General features: G+C 40.9%; 1 protein-coding gene across 2 annotated transcripts in view; it reads right to left on the bottom strand.

The window, feature by feature from the left end:
* Positions 1-26,348, bottom strand: part of vps35l (VPS35 endosomal protein sorting factor like) — a 162,466-nt gene that overhangs the window by 30,456 nt on the left and 105,662 nt on the right. For both annotated transcript variants that reach the window (XM_078559173.1, XM_078559174.1), the window contains 2 exons: positions 7,342-7,481; positions 4,053-4,218 (listed from right to left, as the gene is read on the bottom strand). In XM_078559173.1, coding sequence (XP_078415299.1) covers positions 4,053-4,218; positions 7,342-7,481 — 306 coding nt within the window. The remainder of the gene's footprint in view (positions 1-4,052; positions 4,219-7,341; positions 7,482-26,348) is intronic.

Here is a 26,348-nt window from a genome sequence, read left to right as displayed (position 1 = left end):
GAGAGCATATCCTGGGGAATGTAACAATAGCATCCCCTCGCCAACGGGAGCAGATACTTGTACCATTCAGTATATTTTTTCAATCCCTCCAAAGAGGAGCCAAATTAACACTTGATGAGGCACAGTTTGATTCAAATCATAGCTGTTTTTTGGAGAGTAGAGAGAAACCTATAGAACAATAAGTGTGACTAGAGCTGTTCAGATTAATTGATATACCTTGGCTTTGCGTAATTGTATAAAAGAATATAATGAATGCACAATACTAACCCATTTGGATAGGTCGTCTAAATTAACTTGAAAATAATCTCTCTGCACTTGCCCGACAGCCCAGGGCAGAAGCACACTTTTTGTAGTCCGCCGTCTTATGAAGCATTTTACTGCGTGACTGCCTACGTAGTATCTACGTTCTCCAAAAAGCCAGGCTGCCTTTAACGACCATGAAGCTGATATATTCCTGACTGTTGAGCAGCTTGGGGCTGCCTTGATAGGCCAATGACTTTGAAAGCAAGCTTTAACCCAATATACATTTTAAAATAGTTCACATCAAGATTCTAATCTGTGGAAAATAAAGCCACAGAATCTTGAAATGTAACAAATTCATTGGTTTTATTACAACACATTTAGAAGCTGTTTAGCCTTGCTCCCCTGACAGCCAAGAAAAAGGTGCACACTCTTCTACTGTAGTGAGGTCTGGACAATATATGCTAGGCAGGAGAAAAGGCTGAACAATTTCTACCTTTGTTGTCTTTGATGTTTCCTTGGCATCTCTTGGCAGGACATGGTCACCAACTCAGAGGCCCTGGAGCATGCTAATTCCATCAGCATACACTCATTGCTAAGCCAACGATGCCTGCCTGGCTCAGCCACATTCATCGGATGGATGATGGGCGTTTACCCAAAGATCTTCTGTACAGTGAACTGGCCACTGGATAACAACCCCTGGGGCGTCCATTGCTCTGCTAGGCGATGGTGTGCTGAAGAGTTCAATAAACATTTGGGGGAGCAGAGTACCCAAAAGAGGAGAAATGAAAGGAGGCATGATGACACAAGAGTGTGGCCTAGAAGGGATAAGAGAAATTAGAAAGGCGGGACGGAGATAAAAGTGGAAATAGAAGTGATGGACTCGGGGTCCAGTGCAGCAGCCAAAAGGCACACGTGGACAGACACAAGGGAAACTCAAGTAATACAGGCCTGGTTAAAAGACATGGCAGTATCTATTTATGCTCTTTAGCCAAGATGAAGCTACTCTATGAAACATAGCAGCATACAAAATAGGAGCAGGAGCAGGTCATTCGGCCCTTCGAGCCTGTTCCACCATTCAACATCATCATGGCTGATGCTCTATCTCAATGCCATACTCCTGCTCTCTCCCCATACTGCTTGATGCCCTTAAGAGTCCAGAAATCTATTTCCTTCTTAAATACATTAAGTGACTTGGCCTTTACAGCCTTCAGTGGGAGAGAATTCCACTGGTTCACCACCCTCCGAGTGAAGACATTTCTCCTCATCTCAATCCTAAATAGCCTACCCTGTATTCTAAGACTGACCCCTTTTCTAAACACCTCAGCCAGAGGAAACACAATCCCTGTATCCAGCCTGTCCAGCCCAGTCAGAATTCTATATGTTTCAATGAGATCCCCTCTCATTCTTCTAAACTCCAGTGAATACATGCCCAGTCAACCCAATCCCTCCTCATACAACAATCCTGCCATCCCAGGAATCAGTCTGGTGAATCTTTGCTGCACTCCCTCTATGGCAAGTATATTCTCTCTTGGGTAAGGAGACCAAAACTGCACACGCTACTCCAGGTGTGGTCTCACCAAGGCCCTGCACAGCTGCAGTAAGACATCCTTGCTCCTGTACTCAAGTCCTCACACAACGAAGGTCAACATATCATTTGCCACCTTAACCGCTTGCTGCACCTGCATGCTTGCTTTCAGTGACTGGTGTACAAGGATATCCAGATCCCTTTGTACATCAACATTTCCCAATCTATCACCATTTAAATAATACTCTGCCATTCTGTTTTTCCTACCGAAATGAATAACTTCACACTGATTCACGTTATACTACATCTGTCATGTATTTGTCCAGTCATTCAACTTGTCTAAATCGCCTGGAAGCCTCTTTAAATACTCCTCACCGCTCACATTCCCACCAAGTTTTGGGTCGTCAGCAAACTTGCAAATATTACATTGGGTTCCCTCATTCAAATTATTGATATATATTGTGAATAGCTGGAGCCCAAGCACTGATCCCTGCGGTACACTATCAGTCACCGCCTGCCACTCCGAAAAAGACCCATTTATTCCTACTCTGCTTCCTGTCTGCTGTGAAGACAGAACTAAAGTAGTTGTTTAATTGCTCTGCCATTTCCTTGTTCTCTATTATAAATTCTCCTGTTTCAGACTGTAAGTGATCTACAATAGCCTTCATTAATCTTTCTCTTTTGGCATATTTATAGAAGCTTTTACAGTCTACTTATGTGTTCCTTACTCTATTTTTCTCCTCTTAATCTATCTCTTGGTCCTCCTTTGCTGAATTCTAACCTGCTCCCAATCCTCAGGCTTGCTACTTTTTCTAGCAACTTTAAATGACTCCTTTTTGGACCTAATACTATCCTTAATTGCTTTTGTTAGCCCTGGTTGGGCCACTCTTCCTGTTGTGTTTTTGTGCCAGAAAGGAATGTATAGCTTTTGCAATGCAAACACAAAACGAATAATACAATAGCCTTTGGGTGAACTCCAATGACAATGGGGAAAATGGAGCCACAAAACTTTCACAATGACTTTGGATGTAATAAAACTCTGTTTACAGTGAAAATTCCTTCATTGTGATTCACTTACAACGTAACACAGGAAATCTCTGTCTAAAATAAATCATTCTTGACTGTGGAAATATTTTATTCTGTGCAGGCACAGACACAGACTTGCCAGTCAGTTTCAGGGTAGACATAGCTGAATGTAGCACTAAGATCAAAACCAGCAGTTGAAAAGTCAGCAGAATCAGCAGGTAGCTCTGGCCACACGTGAAGTGTTATTTACTTATTTATCTTGTTGGAATTATTGCATTTGATTACAAGGCTTACAGTCTCTCTGTTCCTCCTCTTTAATCTCCTACAATTTTGCTTGCTATATTGGACTTTCAACTGAGTGAGCCAGCAACTGAATGGTCTTATAATGCTAATTATTTTGCATCTTTACTTGTCATATGCTTAGATTTGCCTGGTCTATTACTGAATTAAAAATGAATATGCAGTTGTAGGTGCAAAGATCAGGTCAGTGCAAGTACTGAATATATTTCACATTGCATACAGAGCATTTCCTGTACCACTATGCACTAGGGGGAAATAAAATCGGGATTTCTCCTGCAATCTCCACATTTTAGATTGCTTCTTGGAGATACAATTTTTCTCAAGATATTTGGTAAGTAATTGGCCATCGTGGATTTGGTGTGAGGTTTTGTCTCAAATATGGGCTTTTGAAAAGCTCAGTCTTAAAGATTTGCCCAATATTATTGCTCTGTGTTGAATCTTTTTAGGAGGCAATTTCTCAAGTGTTAACAAAGATTATTCCTAAAAAAAGAGGTCCTTCAATTAAAATGTAATGAAGTCTTCAATATATTGATTTAGAACAGTAATTAAAAGTGCTTCATACTATTAGATGCCAAAAGTTATATTGTTGCTGTGATCAGAAACTTTAACTACCTCAAAGGTTTAATTCAAAACTAAATGTAGCATTACCTACTTTTTCCAAATAAATAAATAGGAATAGACACCCTGAACACACAATTTACTACATATACCAATATGTACAACATTTTAAATTGCTAAATGCACCTGGTATTTCAGGCAGCAATTGAAATGCAGAAAATTATTTCCTGGTATCATTGCCTTCACTTTTTGAATTATATGCATTGGATTTTCCACCATTTCTTTACAAATATCAAGCTTAGCTTTAATTCTACACTGTGTAGACTATGCACAATGACAAATGTTCATTTTCCTGCAAAATAAATCTTGTCTAAAACAACTTCAAAAGCAGATACTGTACCTTTATCTACATGGTAGAGGTAAGTTTCTTGACTTGCTGCAGCCAGCAAATGTAAAACATTTATGTAGATTCGCACTTTCGAATCAGTATGATCTTCCCAAATGTAGTCCTGGATCACATTCAAAAGGCCTCTCACTAAGTATAGGACACCTTGCTCTGGATGGTCCTGTCCAAAAATGTGTACTACAGGTTAATATGCAAGTTGATTACAGTAAATTAGAAAGCAACATATAATCTATCTATCTTTTTAATTCTTTGACCACTCCTCTTCATGTGCTAACACAGACATAATCCTAATAAAACCCATGAGAATTTCAGATTTGGAGTAGGAAGTATGATTATTGCAGATAAACTTAAAACTGAAGACCACCAGAAAAGGGAGAGAGAAGTTTGTTCCCTAACATGGAATTGGTAATATATGCTGGTCTCAGTAAGTCAGCATTTTTTTTTCACAAACCTGTTACTGATTTGTTTGGAGAAGTGTGCTAAATTAATTATACAAACACTATCAAAACCACTATCTGCCAACCGCAGCATGATGCCACCACCAATCACATCTTCCCATCATCCCCCCGCATTCCGCAGGGATCGTTCCCTCCGGGACACCCTGGTCCACTCCTCCATCACCCCCTACACCTCAACCCCCTCCCATGGCACCTTCCCATGCAACCGCAGAAGGTGCAACACCTGCCCCTTTACTTCCCCTCTCCTCACTGTCCAAGGGCCCAAACACTCCTTTCAAGTGAAGCAGCATTTCGCTTGCACTTCCCTCAATTCAGTCTACTGCATTCGCTGCTCCCAATGCGGTCTCCTCTACATTGGAGAGGCCAAACGCAGACTGGGTGACCGCTTTGCAGAACACCTTCGGTCCGTCCACAAGGATGGCCCAGACTTCCCTGTCGCTTGCCATTTCAACACTCCACCCTGCTCTCATGCCCGTCCTTGGCCTGCTGCATTGTTCTAGTGAAGCTCAACGCAAACTAGAGGAACAGCACCTCATCTTCCGACTAGGCACTCTACAGCCTTCTGGACTTAACACTGAGTTCAACAACTTTAGATCATGAACTCTCTCTTCCATCCCCACCCACTTTCTGATCCCCCTTTTTCCAATAATTTATATTTTTAAAATATATTTTTCTTTTCCCACCTATTTTCAAATTTATTTTGATCTATCGTTTTATCTCCACCTTTTAGCCCATTTCGATCCCTTCCTCCCTCACCCCACCCCCACTAGGGCTATCTGTCACTTGTTCATCCTGCTTTCTACCCTTAATGTCACCATTAGCACATTCCTTAGATAATATCACCACCGTCAACACCCCTTTGTCCTTCTGTCTATGACATCTTTGGCAGTCTCTTCTTTGCCTCCACCTATCACTGACCCTCTAACCAGCTCTACCTGGATAGAGGGCCAGTGATGACAGAAGGATGCTTTAGTGACTGGAAGCCAGTGTCCAGTGGCTTACCACAGGGATCTGTGCTGGGTCCCCTATTATGTCATGTATATAAACGACATAAATGACTATGTGGGGGGTAGGATTAGTAAGTTTGCGGATGACAAAAAGATTGGCCGGGTGGTTAACAGTGAGGTTGAGTGTCTTGGGCTACAGGAAGATATAGACGGGATGGTCATATGGGCAGATAAGTGGCAGATGGAATTTAACCCTGAAAAGTGTGAGGTGATACACTTTGGAAGGAGTAATTTGACAAGGAAGTATTCAATAAACAGCATGGCACTAGGAAGTTCTGAGGAACAAAGGGACCATGGCATGTGTGTCCACAGATCTCTGAAGGCGGAGGGGCATGTTAGTGAGGTGGTGAAAAAGGCATATGGGACACTTGCCTTTATCAATCGAGGCATAGATTACAAAAGTAGGAAGGTTATGTTAGAGTTGTATAGAACCTTGGTGAGGCCACAGCTGGAGTACTGTGTGCAGTTCTGGTCGCCACATTATAGGAAGGATGTGATTGCACTGGAGGGGGTGCAGAGGAGATTCACTAGGATGTTGCCTGGGATGAAACATTTAAGTTATGAAGAGAGGTTGGATAGGCTTGGGTTGTTTTCGTTGGAGCAGAGAAGACTGAGGGGCGACCTGATGGAGGTGTAGAAGATTATGAGGGGCATGGACAGGGTGGATAGGGAGCAGCTGTTCCCCTTAGTTGAAGGGTCAGTCACAAGGGGACATAAGTTCAAGGTGAGGGGCAGGAGGATGTGAGGAAAAACTTTTTTACCCAGAGGGTGGTGACGGTCTAGAATGCGCTGCCTGGGAGGGTGGTGAAGGCGGGTTGCCTCACATCCTTTAAAAAGTACCTGGATGAGCACTTGGCACGTCATAACATTCAAGGCTATGGGCCAAGTGCTGGTAAATGGGATTAGGTAGGTAGGTCAGGTGTTTCTCACATGTCGGTGCAGACTCGATGGGCCGAAGGGCCTCTTCTGCACTGTGTGATTCTGTGATACCTGTCCCACACCCCTCAACCAGCTTATATTTCCATATTTCTTTAGTTCTGAAGAAGAGTCATTCGGACGCTAAACGTTAACTGTGTTCCTCTCTACAGATGCTGTCAGAGCTGCTGAGTTTTTCCAGCTATTTTTGTTTTTGTTACTATCAAATCATTGTCTTCTTGAAACAAATAAATGATATTTCATGCAGAAAACTCCAAATGTTCACTCTGGAATTCCTTTCCTAAACCTCTCCACCTCTCTCTCCTCTTTCAAGATGCTGACTAAAACCAATCTCTTTGACCAAGCTTTTGGTCACCTGTCCTACTACTTAACATCGTCCGGTGTCAAATTTTGTTGATAACATGTGAAACGTCTTGGGAAATTTTAACTACGTTAAATGTAAGTTGTTGTTAGCATCAAACTTCTAAATAAGACTTTGATTTAACGATTAAAGATGAGGCTAGAATATGAGCATAAAATGAGCATAAAATAAAATTACATCTACCTACTTTGATTCAATTATTCCTTGGCCTTTAATGCTGTTTCACCTAAAGTGCAAGCACCAATATGCCCCAGGCCTATTCAACTACAGATTGAGTAGTTTGGAGATACAGCTGACAGACCCATTAACATTTAATTCTATCTTAACCTAGAAGCACTTAACAGCTGAGCACTTCCCTTTGGTAGAGCAGCCATGACCAGGAACACTTGAGGAACTGAGGACAAAGCTCAGCATCCTACCATTTCATGGTAGCTGTGGGTTCCCCAATAGACACAACCACTCTTCTGCCCAAAAAATTCTGGGTCAAATTTGAAACCAGTTACACGGTTAAGGATACTTACAGGCACTATCAATAACGTGGAAAAGAAGTTACTAAGGAACTCTTGAAGAAACCCTTCTGAAGTTCTCATCTTCCCATCTATGTTTATCATCTTCGGTACTTCTGCAACAAGGCTGATTGCAGCTTTAAAGAAGGCATCAGCTGGTTAAAGAAAACAAGTGTAATTAGGATAATTAATACTTCAACACTTTCATCATAAGACAAGTTTTTTTTTTCCCCATACATTTTTCCTTGCGCCTTTCTTCAATACCACCCCCACCCCAGCCTGCAATTATACAGTGGGTTAGTTCAACTTTTAGATACGTTCTCACTCTAGGTAAAGCGACCATTTGTCACAAATAGCACACCAATAATCCCACAAAAATATTTAGGAGACTTCTGATCATAATTATTACAGGAAGTTTACAGGACAATTTTTCCCTCAACTCACTACATGGGCCAATTTGTAATTCTCTCCAATGGGAAGGAAAAAAATGGGGACAGGCAGTTAAAATGGAACAGTCCCATTATCCATTCCATTCCCGCCAAACTGCGATTTTAATACTGCTGGTTTTGGTGACTTACACAGACTCTATCAGAGTCCAGCAGAAGCCTCATTTAAATGAATCACAGGATTTTAATGGCACAGAAGGAGGCAGATCGTGTCTGCACCACTTTCTAATGAGTATTATGACCTAGTGTCATTGCCCTGCACCCTTGCACATTGTTTCTATTCAAATAGTCATCTAATGCCCTCTTGAATGCCTCGATTGAACCTGCCTCCACCACACTTCCAAGCAGTGCATACCACACCCAAACCACTCATTGTGTGAAGAAGTTTTCCCTCACATCACATTTGCTTCTTCTACAAATCACTTTAAATCTTTGCCCTCTCATTCGTGATCCTTTTCCTAGCGGGAACAGTTTCTCTCTATCTACTGTGTCCAGCCCCCTCATGATTTTGAACATCTCTACCAAATCTCCTCTTAGCCTTCTTCTCTCCAAGGAGAAGTCACAGCCTCTCCAATCTATCCTCATAGCTGAAGTTTCTCATCTCTGGAACCATTCTTGTAAACCTCTTCTGTACTCTCTCCAATGTGTTCACATCCTTCCTATAATCTGGTGCCCAGAACTGTACACAATGCTCCAGCTGAGCTTTCACGACTGTCTTGTATAAATTCAGCATAACCACCTTGCTCTTGTACTTTCTGCTCCGATTAATAAAGCCCAGGATACTATAAGCTTTATTAACTGCTCTCTCCACCTGTCCTGCCATCTTCAATGATCTATGCACAGACACACCCAAGTCTTTCTGCTCCTGCACCCCTTCAAAATTTCACCCCTTATTTTATATTGTCGGTCCATGTTCTTCCTACAAAAATGCATTACCTCTCACTTCTCCACACTGAACTTCATCTGCCACCTATCTGCCCACTCCACCAACTTGTCTATGTGCTCTTGAAGTTCCACACTGTCCTCCTCACAGTTCACAACACTCCCAAGCTTCGTAACTTTGAAATTGTCCCCTGCACACTAAGATCTAGATCATTAATATATATCAGGAAAAGCAAGGGTCCCAATACTGACCCCTGGGGAACTCCACTACAAACCTTCCTCCAGCCCGAAAAATACCCATTGACCATTACTCTCTGCTTCCTCTTTTTCAGCCAATTTTGTATCCACTTTGCCACTGTCCCTTTTATTCCATGAGCAATAACTTTTCTCAAGTCTGTTGTGTGGCACTGTGTCAAATGCCTTTTGAAAGTCCATGTACACCACATCAACCGCATTACCCTCATCTATCTTTTCTGTTAACTCTTCAAAAAAAATCCAGCAAGTTAGTTAAACATGATTTCCCCTTTAGAAATCCATGTTGGCTCTCCCTTATCAGCCCATATTTCTCCATGTGATCAATAATTCTATCCCGAATAACTGTTTCTAGAATTTTGCCCACCACTGAAGTTAAACTGACAGGTCTGTAATTGCTTGGTTTATCCTCACAACCTTTTTTGAACAAGGGCGTAATATGTTTGCAATTCTCCAGTCCTCTGGCACCACCCGAGTCTAGGGAAGACTGAAAGATTATGGCCAGTGCCCCTGCAATTTCTGCTCTCACTTCCTTCAATATCCTTGGACACATCTCATCCGGTCCCGGTGCCTCGTCAACTTTAAGTACTGACAGTCTACTCAACAATTCCTCCTTATCAATTTTGAACCGTTCTAGTGACACCATGGCCTGGGTAGCATCTACCTCCTTGGTAAAGATGGATGCAAAGTATTCATTTAATACCTCGGCCATGGCCCCTTTGTCCATGTGTAAATTCCCTTTCACCTCCCTAATCAGCCCTATTCCTCTTTTTACCACTCTTTTACTATTTATATGTCTATAGAAGACTTTGGGATTCCCCTTTATGTTGGCTGCCAGTCTTTTCTCATAATCCCATTTTGCTTCTCTAATATGCTTTTTCACGTCCCCTTTGAACCTTCTGCATTCCCCTTGGTTCTCAATGGTATTTTCTATCTGACACCTGTCTTAATGCACTTTATCTCCTTTTTCATCCAGGGAGCTCTGGATTTGTTTGCCCTACCTTTCCCTTTCCATGGAATATACCTTGACTGTGTCCAAATCAATTCTTTTTTTGAAGGTAGCCCATTGTTCAGCTACGGTTTTTCCTGCCAATCTTTTGTTCCAGTCTATCCAGCCCAGCTCCGTTCTTGCTCCATCGAAGTTGGCTCATGTGCAGTTAATTAGTCTTACTCTGGATTATCAATCATCCTTTTCTATCATCATCCTAAACCTTAAGATACAATGATCACTGTCCCCTAAATGCTCCCCCACTGACACTTGATCTACTTGGCCCACCTCATTTCCAAGAACCAGGTCCAAGGGTGCATCTTTTCTTGTTGGATTGGACTCATACTGCTGTAGAAAATTTTCCTGAATACAATGTAGAAACTCTTGCCCCTCTCTGCCCTTTACACTACCACTGTCCCAGTCTACAGTCGGGTAATTAAAGTCCCCCATTATAACTACTCTATAATGTTTGCATCTCTCTGTAATTTCATTGCAGATTTGTTCTTCTACGTCCTTCTCACTAGTTGGTGGTCGATAGACTACACCGAGCAATGTAATTGCACCTTATTGTTCCTTAGCTCTAGCCAAATTGATTCTGTCCTTGAACCCTCTGGGACATCCTCTTTCTCCAGCACTGCAATGCTCTCCTTAATCAATATTGCCACCCCCTCCCTCCTTTCCTATCTTTTGTGAACACCTTGTACCCAGGAAATTTTAACACCCAGTTCTGCCCTTCCTTGAGCCAGGTCTCTGTTATTGCCACAACATTATATTTCCACATGGCAATCTGCACCTGTAACTCCCCAACCTTATTTACTATACTCTCTGCATTCACATACGTGCATAGTAACCCTGATTTAGATTTTGTTCTTTCACCCTTACCCCGACTTTACCTATTAACTTGCTAATCTCTATACTAGTGCTATCAGTCCCTCCCAGTATTTTGTGCACCCTGGTATTCCTCTCTAATATTTTCTCTTGGTTCCCATACCCCTGCCAAGTTATTTTAAAGCCCCCTCAACAACACTAGCAAAACACCCCACAAGGAACTCCGTCCCAACTCTGTTCAGATGCAACCCGTCCGGTTTGTACAGGTGCCATCCCCCCCAAAGCCAGTCCCAGTGTCCCAGGAATCTATAGCCCTCCCTCCTGCACCATCTTTCCAGCCACGCATTCATCTGTCTTATCTTCGTTATCCTGAATGGAAAGACTCTTGAAGCCAAACATATCATATTATAATCTGAACGGGGAAACGATGACATTCATGGGGCCCCAATGGCATTTTAATCTGTTCTCAAGTGCTTCCTGGCATGGGGGCATCCAAAGATGACCTTGGTGGGGCACAAGGGAGCAGGAGAGCTTACAAAGGAAAGTCTGTGCCTTTTCTGCCCCAGCCTCACCACTTTCTCAGCTATTGGGGAAAGGAAAATCATAGTGACTATTTTTCCTATGATCTAATGGCTCCATGTCAGACTTACATCAGTTCAAAGTGTCTACTCACAGTGAAGTGCTCACAAGTGCTTAGATTCACCCCTCTAATCTACAGCAGGTCAGGGAACTGGGGAAATCCTGAATGGAAAGACTCTTGAAGCCAAACATATCATATAAAAATCTGAACCTTTGTTTATTAGAGTAATTTTGTTAGGCTTTGTACCGGACATACTTCCTTCCCTCTTGCCTTTCATTTTGGTAAAGGAGGGCAAACTGAGTTGCACCGAGATAATAGCATAAATATTGAAGTAAAAAAAAAGTCAAACAACTCAAAATGTATAATACTCAATTCTAATTCATCATTTCAGTTTGTCTAAACAAATACTGTGCCAACAAAAGTTTTCCTCTAGGTTAAACAGATGATGGGCAAAACAGGAAAAATATTAAAATAATGTTGTGCAGTTTTGTTCCACTTAAAAACTGTTGGTCTAAAGCAGCAAATAATGGACGGTGCATCACACACAAGCTAATCCAGTTCTGCAGCAGAATCAAAAGCATGTACTATTAAAGATATATAAAATGTTATTTAATTGTTGAGACAAAAAGTTGAAAACCCATCAAAAAAAGTCAGTGTTGGAAATATTAATGTTAATCCAACATACTCATTTCTAGATCTTATCTGTCTGTGCAGGTCTGTTTTATTTTTACAACCATCCATCTTTTGACATGATGAACCATTAATATAAAATCACCATAGCAACAGCACAGTACACTCATGTTAAAAGATCTCAGGAACCAACTGTTTACTGATTTTAGTGGGGAGCACAGTACAGCAACAAGAACAAAAAATCCAGCTGGCACCCTCATCCCAGGAGCATGTAACATTTATATAATTTACAGCTGGCCTTTGTATCTTTGCCACTGGTGGCTTATTCAGTGAAAGATTTAACAATCTGTTATGGTTTTGAATATATTGAAAATGCTTTAAAATAAGATTATTTTACTTCAAAATGGACTTTCCTGATACACACTCAATTTTTCTAACAACAGGAAAACTATAGAATGAAATTCAGCAAGTTGATAATGAAAGCATCTTCTCTGTAGGTCAGGCCATAATAAGCTGGTATAAGAACTGAAATTACTCAGGTCAAGCAACATCTGTAGTCAGAGGAACAGAGCTAATGTTTCAGAGGTCATGAAAATATAATAATTTTCATAATATTATTGGGACTGATTATAAAGGTAGATTAATAGTGGGTTTGGATTAGTTTGTGTGGATGTGTGTGTATGGGGAGGATTTAATTGAATTGCAGGCAGCTGGCCTGGAGCTTTTGAGTTATCAAAAGGGAAGCTAGGTTTCAAATGCTAAATATGTAAACATGGCTGAAGTTTTAGAATGTAAAGTGTGAGGAACATTTGCATTTTTAGATAAATTAGATTAGTTTGAATTTCAAAAGAGATGGTAAGATGTTACACCTAGCCATAAGAAGCTAAGCCAAACAGTGTGTTTCTTTTTCTCCAAAGGTTACTGATAATATGAGTACTATGAAAGAGCTTTATTATCAGAAAAGTCACGAAGACACATTGGAACAATGGAATTTACATTAAAAAGGGAGAAACCTGTATAAAGGAGATGAGGTTATGTGTAAGGAGGAAGGAATTCAAAGATCTAAAGTGTGAAAAGCCTCCAGCCCCTATACATCAAGTTGCTGTCTATGGGAACTGAAGCTAAGAAAACTCAGTGATTATCAGTGTACTTTGCCTGGGTTTGTTGAAATTTATTTGTTTTTACTGTTGCCTTAACAGAGGTGTAACTGGGAGCCAGATTAATTAGGGGGGTAAGTTTTTATAGCAGTAATTTATAGGCCTATGTATGTGCTTAAAATCTTTTCTTCTATTAATAAATGTTTAATTTAGTTATGTAAAAAACCTCTAAGACTCGGTAGTCTTAATACTACTGAATTCAAGGCACGCATCTCAAAACAAGATACAAATTGCAAAACAGTTGTGGCAGCTGTTTCAAGTTTCTCTCTGGGATTTGAGCAGCTCAGCATTTACCACCTGCTGTGCCATAACGCAGATTGATGATGTTTGATCAGAACTGGAAGTTGTTAGAGATGAGAACATAATTTAAGCACTAAAACAATAAGAGGGGAGGGGACAAAGAACCAAAAGGGATCTTTTAATAGAGTGGAAGAACAGGAGTGATTAAATGATAAAAAGGATGATGGTGAAAGGTAAATGGGCGTGATAATGAGATTAATAAAGAAACTCAAGATGGGCCTAGAGGAGTTGTAAACGGCAACAACAGAACCATAACCAGCACCTGCCATCTGACAAAATGGAAGCAGTGATTATGATCTGAAATTGTTAAACTCAATATTGAGTGCGATTTACCCTTATAAGCACATTACATGCTTTAAAGAATTAAAAGCTGCTTCTCATCTCAGTGGTAGAAAAATTAGAAAAGAGAAAGCAGGAGGTGAGGAACAGTCAGTTGAAAGGCCCAGTGAAAGGAGAGGAGGTATGGTGAGAGCAGACTTGGTCAGGGGGGGGGGGCGAGGGATGCGGTGGTTGCACTGTGGGAGGACAGACAAGAAAAGCAGCCTGTAAACATTATCAGAGGCTATGTTGAGGGATGGTCAAAGCAGGCATGAGGAAGTTTTCTAAGCTTTATAATGAGCAATCCCATGGAAGATTTGCTAATAAACTTAAGCATATTTCAATTGTCTTTAAAGACTTCCATTGCACAAAGATGCAGGAGAGAGTTGACTTAAAGCATGTGGGTTTGCAGCTTATTTGCACAGCATGTTAGTAGGTTGCGAGTTGAGCTTGTTAATCTCCCACATGGTTCGTTCTGAATCTCAGTTAAACTAGTAGAAAGGAAAAGAAAAAAAAAAATCCAAAGTAAAGGGTCAACCTTGGCCACTTCCCAGCACCTCTTAAAAAGACTCATTTCAGTTGTGAATCAGAAGACAGCAATAAACAGCAGACTGGAATCAAATTTAGTTTTCAAGATACAAAAAGCAGCCATTTTATTCCAACTGATCTCACTATTTAACTTCAATGTAGAACCACCTACAGACTCTCCCTGCAGTAAAATCCAACAATCCTGTATTTAACAAAAATATTTATCTGTTTAACTTTATGGAGAAAAAACAAAGTTCCTTGGAGAAAAGACAATCAATTATATCACATTATAGAACTGTCACTTTCCCAAATCTGTCTCTGATCTTTCATACTGCCTGATCCTTTGTGCTGCTGCTTTTTTGGAAAAGTGAATGACAAACTAGAAGACATTTTTCTTAATGTGGTATCATTTTGATTAGTCAAATTTTCTCACTTGTTGCACCGATCTCACATTCATTGTTCCTCTGCTCTCTTCCATACATCTCCCAATTTTTCTATATGATTCTGAAGTTACTTGCACAGTTGATTGCAATTTCTATTTTTCATCTTTTTGTTTAAACCCCAAGGGAAGGGGCAATATGCTCGCCAACAGATGGTAGGCACCCAGGCCTGGCAAGGAGAAGCTGCCCAAGAGCGGCTTTGTTGATTATGAACTTTAAAGATTGGTTGAAAGATTGCCATCTCTTGCCCTCTCCATGCTCATCCTGTTCATAAAACCCACTTCCTACTCTCCTGATCCAATTCCCAATAAACAGGCTGAATGTAGAATGCAGAGGGCAATGTGATGAGAAGCAAAGAGAGAGCATGAGAAGAGGCTGGCAGTTAACATAAAAAGGGGTCCAAAAGTCTTCTTTGGGCATATAGTGGAATGATTAGAGAAGGTTGACAGGAGATTTGATAAGAGGTATTCAAAATCATAAGGGGTCTCAGAGTAGATAGGAGAGAAACTGTTTCCAGTGGCGGAAGGGCCCAGAATCAAAGGACACAGGTTCAAGGTGTATAGCAAAAGAATCAAAGGCAATGTGAGGATTTTTTTTTTAAAACGTAAACAGAGCTAGTGGTTAGACCTGGAATGCACTGCTTGATTGTGCAATGGAAGCAGTTTGATTAAATAGAAGGCACAAACAGAAGACAGCAGCAAGCACAGGCTTGAAGGCACAACAGGAAAGTTAGTCATTACACCAGATTTCAATAATAAGCAAAATGAAATCTAACTTCAACTGCTCATTATATGCAAATATTAGATGCCTAGCAATAAACAAGAGAATATTCATGAGCTATTCAATATGGACAGGTTGTTCTACTTCAAGATTGCACAGAAAGCTTGGTCAAAAATTGAGAGCAATCCACTTTTTGTAAATTAATCTAGTTCATACAAATGAACTTTACAAATAATTATATATTAAATTGTCTTGGATTACTATCACAGCTTTACGGTCTAATAAACCTCAAGATTGCCAAGTGTTTAATTACACTATAATCAACTTGTAAACTTTATGAAAAGCTGAGCCTCTCTAAAAATACAACAGCCAAAAGCAACTCCAGGTGCACATACAAAACAGAATACTGTAATCAGAGTTTACATCTTTATAATGAAGCTATGGTGAATAGTCAGAGAGCATGTACAACACTATTTAATTCACTAAATGGTCGCATACATTCTCACAAATTTGTCTCGAACACTTTCACGTTCTTCCTAATTTCTATTGCCCATTTCTGGTACTCCGAGGACACATGCTTCACCTTCCAAGCACATTTCAGATCTTTAGCCACGCTAAGCGGAGCACGACTGCTCCAAAAGGGTAACGTACAGCCCACAACACGGAGTTGCCAACTTTCGGCTGCCCTCTTGGATCTTCAGGCCTTCTCTCAAATAGCTCGTTCTTTAACCTGGAGCCTTTTTCTCTGCTCCTGTTGTTTATCTTGACTCAATGGGATCTATCTCTGATCCCTTTGTCCCTGCCTGGGACCTCCTCCTGTCCCTCTCCCAGTGTCCTGGTCCCTGGACACTCTCAGTACCAGGTCACATGACCTGCAGTTTTGCGCTGTTTCACTTCCTTTCCTTCTGCACAGGCACGCAGGGCCGGTACCCAGCCTAAAGAATGTTAAAGCCACCAACAGCGCATGTGCGCCCATTTCCCAGCCGCGCACGCTCAGAAGTCCCGAGAACTGCCGGGAACTGTAGTTCCTGACCTGCGACTGCTGATGCAAAACCAAAGTAAGTACATGCGTTTTGTAACAGTAAGAATGGCAGGTTTCCTTCCCAAAAGGACATCAGTGAACCAGATGGGTTTTTATGACAACTGAGAGTTTTGTGGTTGCTATTACTGAAAATAGCTTTCTATCCAAAATTATTAATTAATTGAATTTAAATTCCACGAGCTGTGTGGTGGAATTTGTACCCATGTCCCCCAAGCATTAGACTGGGCATTACCACTAGGCCTTGTCTCTAAATTTGCTGGCAATACAAAGCTAGGTGGGAATGCAAGCTGAGAGGAGAACTACAGAGAGAATGCAAAGAGATATAGACAGGTTAAGTGAGTGGCCACAAGGAAGCAGAAGGGAGTATAAATGTGGAGAAGCGTGAGGTTATTCACTTTGGTTGTAAGAATGGAAAAGCTGAATTTCTTTTAAAAAGTGTGAAACTTGTAAATGTTGATGTTTGGAGGGACTTGGGTGTGCTCATACTAGGATCACAAAGTCAGCATGCAGGTACAGTAAGCCATTAAAGCAGCAAATGGCATATTGGCCCATATTGCAAGCGGTTGGAGTACAAGATAAATAAGTCTTGCTACAATTATACAGGGTTTTAGTGAGTCCAAAATCTTCAGCGTTCGTGAGAGCGGAGGTTCACTAGGTTGGCCCCTGGGATGAGGGGGCTATTGTATGAGAGGCTGAATAAGTTGGCTCTATGTTCTCAGGAGTATAGAAGAATAAGAGGTGATCCCATTGAACTATACAAGATTCTGAAAGGGCTTGACGGGTAGATTTATGAGGTTGCTTCCCTTGGCTGGGGAATCTAGAACACGGGGTCACAGTCTCAGGATAACGGGTGATCATTTAGGAGTGAGATGAGGAGGGATGAGAATACTGAGTATTCATGAGCTATGCAATTGTTCTATTTCAAAATTGCACAGAGAGCCCAGTCTAAAATTGAGAATCGTCCACTTATTGTAAAATACAAATTAATCTAGCCCAACAAACTATAAAAGTTTGAGATTCTGGAATTAGAATGCAGAAATCAGGAGTCAGTCATAGTGCAAATACAACAGCATGCACAAAGGTTGGATATACTAGATGATAACAACAATGAAACACAGAAGAGGAATACTTTGATTACAGCCAAAGATTCGTCCACAAACCTCTCCTGGAGTGAATACGAGTGCTTCACTGAACATAATTCTGCTTAATTCTATAACTTCTGACTTGGAAGGGTAAGGTTGTATGAAATCAAACTGGAATAATGTCGACGCTAAACTTAAATTTTGCAATTTGGAATATTAGGATACTCGTAAGAGAGACCACTGGAAAAGAAGAACTGCAATCAAATCGCATGAGCTATCAAGACTCAAGCTGACAACACCGCCCTCAGTGACAGCTCTCCTGGGGAGAGACAACTGAAGGGAATAACAGGGAAGATACACCCTCAACCAGAAAGGAAAGGCTGACAGTGACTCTCATGCCACACGGAATAGGGTCTTGGATACATTGCTGGAACTTCCCAATTGTATAAATGAAAGACACTTCACCTACAGCTCATCCACCTAGCACCAAGTCCAAGAGAAAGAAGATAATTTCTCAGCCCTAAAACAACCTAAAATGGTAACTTAAGTGCAACTCACAACCAACCTGGAAAATCTTCACACATCCAACTCAATTCCACATCAATGGGATCAAATAAAGTCAGTTACATAAGAGTCCTGTGCCCAGACCATTTAGGTTCAAACATTGTCACGAGGACTGGTTCAATGAAAATGATACTTAAATATGTGACCACCTGGAACAAAAATTAACTTCATGTACCTTTTTAGAATTGTACCCTTTATTTTGTATTGTCTGTTTGCATTCTTCCTATAGAAACGAATCACTTCACATATTTCCACGGTGGTCAGTTTTATTTTGGTGCAGAGGCGACCAAAGTTAGAGTTTTCCATCGAAACTGTATATGATACTGACACCAGAGGGCAGTTTATCTTCATTTAGCCTTCATTGCCTGGCAGAACAATCCAAGGTCATAAATCAGGAAGGCAGCACAAGGCTGATGCCTACAGACAAACTGGGAGATAAAGCACATGCAGTGGGAAGAGAAAGCCTGAGATCTCCAGCAACATGATCATCACAACATGCAAAGCTTTTTTGAAGCCATCAGGGCCATCTATAGACCAAGGTCAAATGGACAAAATCCCCTTCATTCACAGAACGGAGTTTCTCTTAAGGGTGACAATGCCATCCATCAACACTGGAAAGGACATTTTGAACAACTGCTGAACTGTGAATCCAGAGTGGCAGTTCCCCCAACACCCTGTGGTAGAATCCATGGGTGAACAACCATCAATGGGAAAGTTGCAACAATAATCAAACAGATGAAAAACAACAAGGCCTGGTATTCGAGCTGAGATCTTCAAAGCTGGTGGGCTTTTTCTCATATCAAGGCTTCATGCATTCATCCTCCGGATTTGGGAGAAAAAAGAACTCCCCTCATCAAACCCTCCCCACCAAAACTTAAGGAATGCGATAATTGTAACCATCTTCAAGAAGGGAGATAAATCTTGCTGTGGTAGCTATCGAGATATTTCCCTCTTGTCTGTAGCTGGGAAAATCCTGATACACGTTCTCCTGAATCACCTACTTTCTGTGGCTGAGGAAGTCGTCTCAGAGACACAGTGTGGTTTTAGAGCTTCCAAGGAACCTCTGATATGGTCTTTGTTGCCAGACAAATCCAAGAAAAATGTCAATAGCTACACCAGGAACTCTTCATTGTATTCATCGACCTGACTAAAGCATTTGACTCAGTAAATCTTGAGGCTCTGTGGAATGTGCTCCAAGATTTTGATGTCCAAGAAACTTCATCACAATGCTGCAACTGCTTCATGATGGTGTGACTGCAACTGTCTTGAGTGGGAGCTCCAAAAACAGACACCTTCAAAAACTGGACTGAGGCAAGCGGGGCTGTGCGATAACCCCCATACTATTTACAATCTGACAATGGCTATTCACCTCAAAGATAAACTGCCCTCTGGTGTCAGTATTAAATACAGTTCAGATGGAAAACTCTAATTTTGGTCACCTCCACGGCAAAATAAAACTGACCACCGTGGAAATATGTGAAGTGATTCATTTTGATAGGAAGAATGCAAACAGACAATATAAAATAAAGGGTACAATTCTAAAAGGGTACAGGAGGAGAGGGACTTGGATGTATGTGTACAAATCACTGGAGATAACAGGACAGGTTGAGAGTGCGGCTAATAAAGCAGACAGCATCCTGGGCTTTATCAATAGGGGCACAGAGTACAAAAGAAAGGTAATGTTGAAACTGTATAAAACCAGGTGAGCCTCAAATCAAGTATTGTATCCAGTTTTGGTCACCACATTTTAGGAAGGATGCGAAGGTACTGGAGAGATTGCAGAAAAGATTCACGAGAATGGTTTCAGAATGAGGAACTTCAGTTACATAGAAAGGTGGAGAAGTTGGGACTGTTTTCCTTGGAGAAGAGAAGGTTGAGAGATTTGATAGAGGTATTCAAAATCATGAGAGGCCTTGACAGAGTAGATTGGGAGAAACTGTTCACCTTGGTGGAAGAATTAAGGACCAGAGGGCACACATTTAAGGTAATTGGCAAAATAAACAATGACGACATGAAGAAAATCTTTTCATGCAGCAAGTGGTTGGATCCGGAATACATTACCTGAGAATGTGGAGGAGGCACGGTCAATTGAGGCTTTCAAAAAGTAATTGGATCATTATTTGAAGGGGGGAAAAATTACACGTCTACAGGGAAAATGCAGGGAAATAGCATTAGGTGAACTGCTCTTTCAGAGGGTCAGCACAGACAAGATGGGATGAATGGCCTCCTTCTGTGCTGTAGCCATTCTAGGATTCTATATACATGAGCTACAGTGTGTGGACGACTGCTGTTATAGCACAGCAGATGGTAAATGCCAAGTTGCTCAAATCCCAGAGGGAAGCTTGAAACAACTGTTTTGCAATTTGTATTTTTGTTTTGAGATGCGTGCCTTGAATTCAGTAGTAATAAGTCCACAGAGTCTTAGAAGTTTTTTACAAAACTAAATTAAACATTTATTAATAAAAGAAATAATTTGAAACCCGCACATAGGTCTACAAATTACTATGATAACTCCTATTTAATCTACCTCCAGTTACAGCTCTGTTAAGGCAACGGTAGAAACAAAATAGTTTTTAACAGACCCAAGCAAAGCACACAATACCCTGGACAAGAATATTCACAGTGAATTCCCTTAGCTTCAGTTCCTACAGGCAGCAGCTTGGTACATAAAGGCTGGAGTTTTTTTTTACACTTGTATCTCAGAACGCCTTTCCCTTACACATAACCTCATCTCCTTTATACATGTTTCACCCTTTTAATGCAAATTCCATTGTTCCAATATGTCTTTGCACTTTATCTTTCTAATAATTAAAATGATTCATATTACCAATTGTATCAGTAAGCTTTGGGAAAAATAAACACACTGTTTGGTTTCTTCTGGCTAAGTGTAACATTTCACCCCCTCTTTTGAAATTTAAACTATTCAGGTTTATATAAAATACAAATTTTCCTTTACACCTCACATTCTAAAACTTCAAAGCCTCAGACCAGCTGTTTTTAAACTCAATTAAGACACACACACACACACACTATCCAGACCCCACTATTCCTACTTAATAAATATTATGAAAATTATTATATTTTCATGACACTATAGTGTCAATGCTCACTCTGCACCACATTGCAAATCACTCTTGATCTCTTCAAGAAACCAAGAATACACAAATTACAAGAAACTCAGCCTGTCCTTGAATGTTGGCAAAACAAAACTCATATCTACCCACATCTGGTCAGCCAAATATTCCAACTCCCACACACATTGAAGGAGAGACCCTGGAATATGTTGAGTACATACGAACATACAAATTAAGAGCAGGAATAGGCCACATGGCCCCTGGAGCCTGCTCTGCCATTCAATAAGATCATGGCTGATCTGAAAGTAACCTCAACTCCTCAACCCCACTGAAATTTAGTGGTGGCTCAGGGATAAAATGGAGGCAGCACAGGTCTCCCGTGCCTTTGGAAGGCGGCCAGCAAAACTTGCCTGGGGAGGGGGGGATGGTGTGTGTGGGAAGTCCCCTCCCCTCGCCATCAGGCGCTTGGTGCTCAATCACAGGACCTGGCATTGGGTTCAGTGGGGGGAGAAGATATGGTTGACACAGTCGCTGAAAGCCACCCCTGCGCCCTTGCCTCCGACCCCCTCACTTCTCCCCCAACCCGCACCCTGCCTTTGCTCACCTGTGGCCCGGGGCCCTTCTGCGATCCTGAGCTTTAGGTAGGTGCAGTGCTGCCAGCAGTCGCCAGTCCTGCTGGCAATTACAAGAAGCCGGCAGCTCTTGACAGGCAGGATTTCTGCCACCATGGACCTCAATCACGGGAATGACGTGCCTGAATCCCGTTGATTCTCCGGCTGGTGGGAAAGACTCTGTCTGCCTGACAAAATCCTGGCCCTAGTGTGCAGAACAATTGCCATCACCACACTCCTGTACTGCAGTGAGACCTTGTCTGTGCATCGGTGACACAAGAGCACTACAGAAATTCCATTAGCAAAAACCCTGTCACATCCTCCAGATTCAATGGGAGGATCATTGAACAAACACTAGTGTCCTTCTTGAAGCCAGCTCCACAAACACTCAGGCAAAACTCCTGCAAAGTCAACTTCGATGGACTGGATACTATGTCCAGATGATCAAAATCCATCTCCCCCACCAAGTCCTGTTCTCTCAAATTTCAAATGGCTAATGTTCTGTTCAAAGAAAACATTTCAAAGACACTCTGAAGCTCTCCTTGAAGCGTGGCACATTGACATTAAGGACTGGGAGGAGCTTGCTACCAACCGTTCAAAATGGCAACAACTTGTCCAACAAGCTGCATCACTGAGTCAAAACGTCTTAATAACAAGGCAGAGCAGCAGCAGAGAAGGAAAGGAAGCAAATCCTGCAATCCTGATCCCACTATCTTGTGGGAGGTCCTGCCCCATGTGTCCAAAGATCTGCAGGACGAGAATCAGCCTGTTCAGTCACATTAAGACCATTGACAGAAACTCAAGACCTCAAGTACACGTCATCATCAAATTGAGGGACAGCTGATGGGGGCGGCAATTGTTGAAGGTAGTAGATTATCAGCAATACAACAAAAAAAAACTTTAAACTTGAATGCTTATTATTCAAAGTTGCTAACCCATCTGCTATGTAAGGAACTAAAATAAGCTTGTTGCCTTTATATTAATCTAGGGTACTCAGCATGACTTTATTCTGTATTATTCCAGCCGATAGAGAGTTATGATGAAACAGAACTAGGAGCAGGAGTAGATAATTCAGCCCCTCGAGCCTGCCCCACCATTCAATATGATCATGGCTGATCTCATTTTGGCCTCAACTCCAATTTCCCGCCCTCTCCCCACAACCTTTCAACTCGTTACTCATTAAAAATCTGTCTATCTCCTCAAATTTATTCAGTGTCCCGGCATCCACTGCACTCTGAGGTAGTGAATTCCACAGATTCACGACCCTTTGAAAAAGTAATTCTTCCGATTTAAATCTACCACCCCTTAGCCTAAAACTCGTTCTAGAATGTACCAGAAGGGGAAACATCCGCTCCACATCTACTTTGTCTATCCCCTTTAGCATCTCATATGCCTCAATTAGATCTCCTTTCATCCTTCTAAACTCTAGAGAGTATAGGCCTAAACTGCTCAACTGCCAATCTCTCCTCATAAGACAAGCCCCGCATCTCTGGAACCTGTCTAGTGAACATTTAAATTGCTCACATTAACCATTTACGCAGTCAATTATTTTATTCTTTTACCGGATCTGGGTATCACTGGCAAGGCCAGCATTTGTTCTCCAACCCTAATTGCCACATTGCTGTGGGTCTGGCATCACCTGTAGGCCAGACCAGGTAAGGATGGCAGGTTTCCTTCCCTAAGGGGTATTAGTGAACCAGATGGGTTTTTATGACAATCGATAATAGTTTCATGGTCACCATTACTGAGGCTAGTTTTTTTTGCCGTGGTGGGATCTGAACCCATGCCCCCACAGCATTAGCCTGGGTCTCTGGATTACTCGTCCAGTGACATCACCACTACGCCACAGCCTCTCTTGAGTAACTATACTCAATTTGTGCACATCTCAATAATTCATCTCATGATGTTATCAAGCATATTAAAGAAGTATTAATAAAGGAATGTTAATTCATATTTCTGTTCTGATCTTTGAAAAATTAGGCAAGAGATGGTTAACTTATTCACTCAATAGTGCAGGAGCCAGTCACAGTTCAGATGAGAACAAAAACTTTCGGAATCTAATAAGCCATAGATGTTCTAGTAAATCTTTTGGCCAGTTTTCTAGGGTATATGACTCTGACCCATTATTTAATATACTTTACATGGTTTACAGATTTACTAGGCTACAACATTATACCAGCCACATGTAATTAACAGAGGAGACTTCTGGGCTGATTTAAACTTAATTGGTAAAAGGAGAGTATACCGACAATTCAGCACCATTCAGTCTGCTTCATGTACTTTGAGTACAAGTCAATGCAATCAATCCACTTCCAATCCTAACCAACGTAAACTTGCTTGTTTGGACAGTAGTTTCATGAAAAAAAAGTTGTCCGTAATAATCTGTCAAATCATTTAAGGAGTAATTAGATGCTGCATTGGGAATGGTTTCATGATGTTGAACTAAGATTGACCAAATGGCTTTCCTCATCTATAACTATCTTGTGAAGGATGAAAAGGTCATGCTAATATGGAATGGTGAAGACACTGAAGTCCACAGAAGGTACAAATCAAAGAAGCCCTACACTCCTCTGTGAATTTGGTTTATTTAAGTCTTATTACCCCCTTATTACACTGTAAAAATCCTTCGCACTTTACAAAGGATGTCAAGGCCTTGGAGAGGGTACTGAGGAAATAAAATGGTACCGGGGTGAGGGTTATATGTGGAGACGAGGTGCTAGGATTGTTCTCATTAGAGCAGGAAAGGTTAAGAGGAGATTTAATTGAAATGTTAAAAATTAGAAAGTGTTTGGATAAAGTAGGTAGGGAGAAATTGTTTCCACTGGCAGGAGGGTCAGTAACCAGAGTCCCAGATGTAAGGTAAGTGGCAGTAGAGCCATGGGTGAAGCAAGGAGAGTTATTTTTACAAACACTTACGATGATCTGGAATGCAGTGGCTGCAAGGGTGGCGGAAGGAGTTACAATAGTGACTTTCAAAAGGGAATCAGATATGCACATGAAAAAAAAGGCTTTGAAAAAGCTATCCAATTAGTCCCATTAACCTACAAAGGGTTGGCAGATACAGGATGGATCTCCTTCTGTGCTGTATGATTCTAAGTGGTACCTTACCTAGTATTGTCTACATAATGCAAAATAATTTGTTTTCAGGAAAGAGGGGAAGAGAAAAACACACAAGGATGAGCAGAGGATTGCCCCTCTTAGTACCAATACTGTAAGCACAATGAACATTTGAATCAGGCCACTCTGGTACTTGAGAATGTTAAACCAAAAATCTCAGATTTTCAAAACCATTCAAATGTGAAATCTGAGCTACTAACATAGAAAGCACCAAACACCTTTTATTATACTGGCAAAATTGCTGCATTATTCCTCCTCTGGAGACAACAAGGCAACATAGCTTCAAACATAAGCTCAATATTTGTTTTCAATCCATGGGCTAAGTTGTAATATATTTTATCATATAGTTCCCCTTGCTGATTTTTCTAGTTTGGCCATCTAAGATGAAATAAATCTCAGCCCAGATATTACGAAAACCCCAAATCAAATTTTCAGAATTCTACTTGAAGATTTATAAAAGTTTTAAGCTGATTGTGCTGCTCTGCATTAAAGTATTGAATTATTGGGTGTTGCTATTTTTACAAAGGGATACTCTCAAGAGCCTGCAAAAAAAAAACATCTTTACTTACTGTAGGAATTTAAAATGTTAAAAGTATATTTAAAAATATACTTTTTACAAAATGACACAGTAATTTGCACTTGGAAAAAAGTATATGAGTAATGATTGTATATACAGTAAAAATTGCTTTGTAATCAGCCATGTGAACATGGGCTTCAGAACCTGTGATATTAAATATCACAAAAAAAATCTGTTGAATTGAACAGTACTAATCCCTACTTTATGAAATGCATTTAGGGCACCATAGTGCAACAAAAGAATTGAGCAATGACCAACGGAACTAACTTCCTGCATCAGCTTTTTCCACAAGCTGTAAAGTAGCTGACATTTACACTGTATGTGGCAAACTGGGCAGAAAATATAAAAATGACTGATCTGTTGCAAAGGTTAAAATGTCAGTCAAGTTTAACATCTCTGAATAGTAAAAGAGGGAAAATTTGTTTCACTTTGTTTCGTACAGCACTGAAATTTATACTAGAATTCAAAAACTTTATCATGTTCATGTTTGCCATTCCAACCACTGTGGTTTATTCTGAATTAAGTACAAACCAAATCTGTCTATGCTTATGGAAATTAGTCATAAAACAATGTACTGTACTGGCAACACTGAAGTATAAAAGAGTTGCTACACACATTTGAGCTATGCCATTTTTAGTGGCAAGCTATACAGAGACTTTCATGCTAGTTATAACAGCCATTTTTACACAACACAATCCACTGATAATGCTACCACACAACTATATGGATATCACACACTAGAACGGTACTAGGGGTAACGGTTATATGTAGAGACTACATGTTAGGATTGTTCTCATTAGAGCAGAAAAGGTTAAGAGGAGATTTAATTGAGGTGAGCAAAATTATGAAGCATTATGATAAAGCAGGTAGAGAGAAATCGTTACCA

This window comes from Cetorhinus maximus, chromosome 15 (genome assembly GCF_964194155.1).
Source record: "Cetorhinus maximus chromosome 15, sCetMax3.hap1.1, whole genome shotgun sequence".
NCBI lineage: Eukaryota > Metazoa > Chordata > Chondrichthyes > Lamniformes > Cetorhinidae > Cetorhinus > Cetorhinus maximus.
This window is presented reverse-complemented; position numbering and strand designations above follow the sequence as displayed.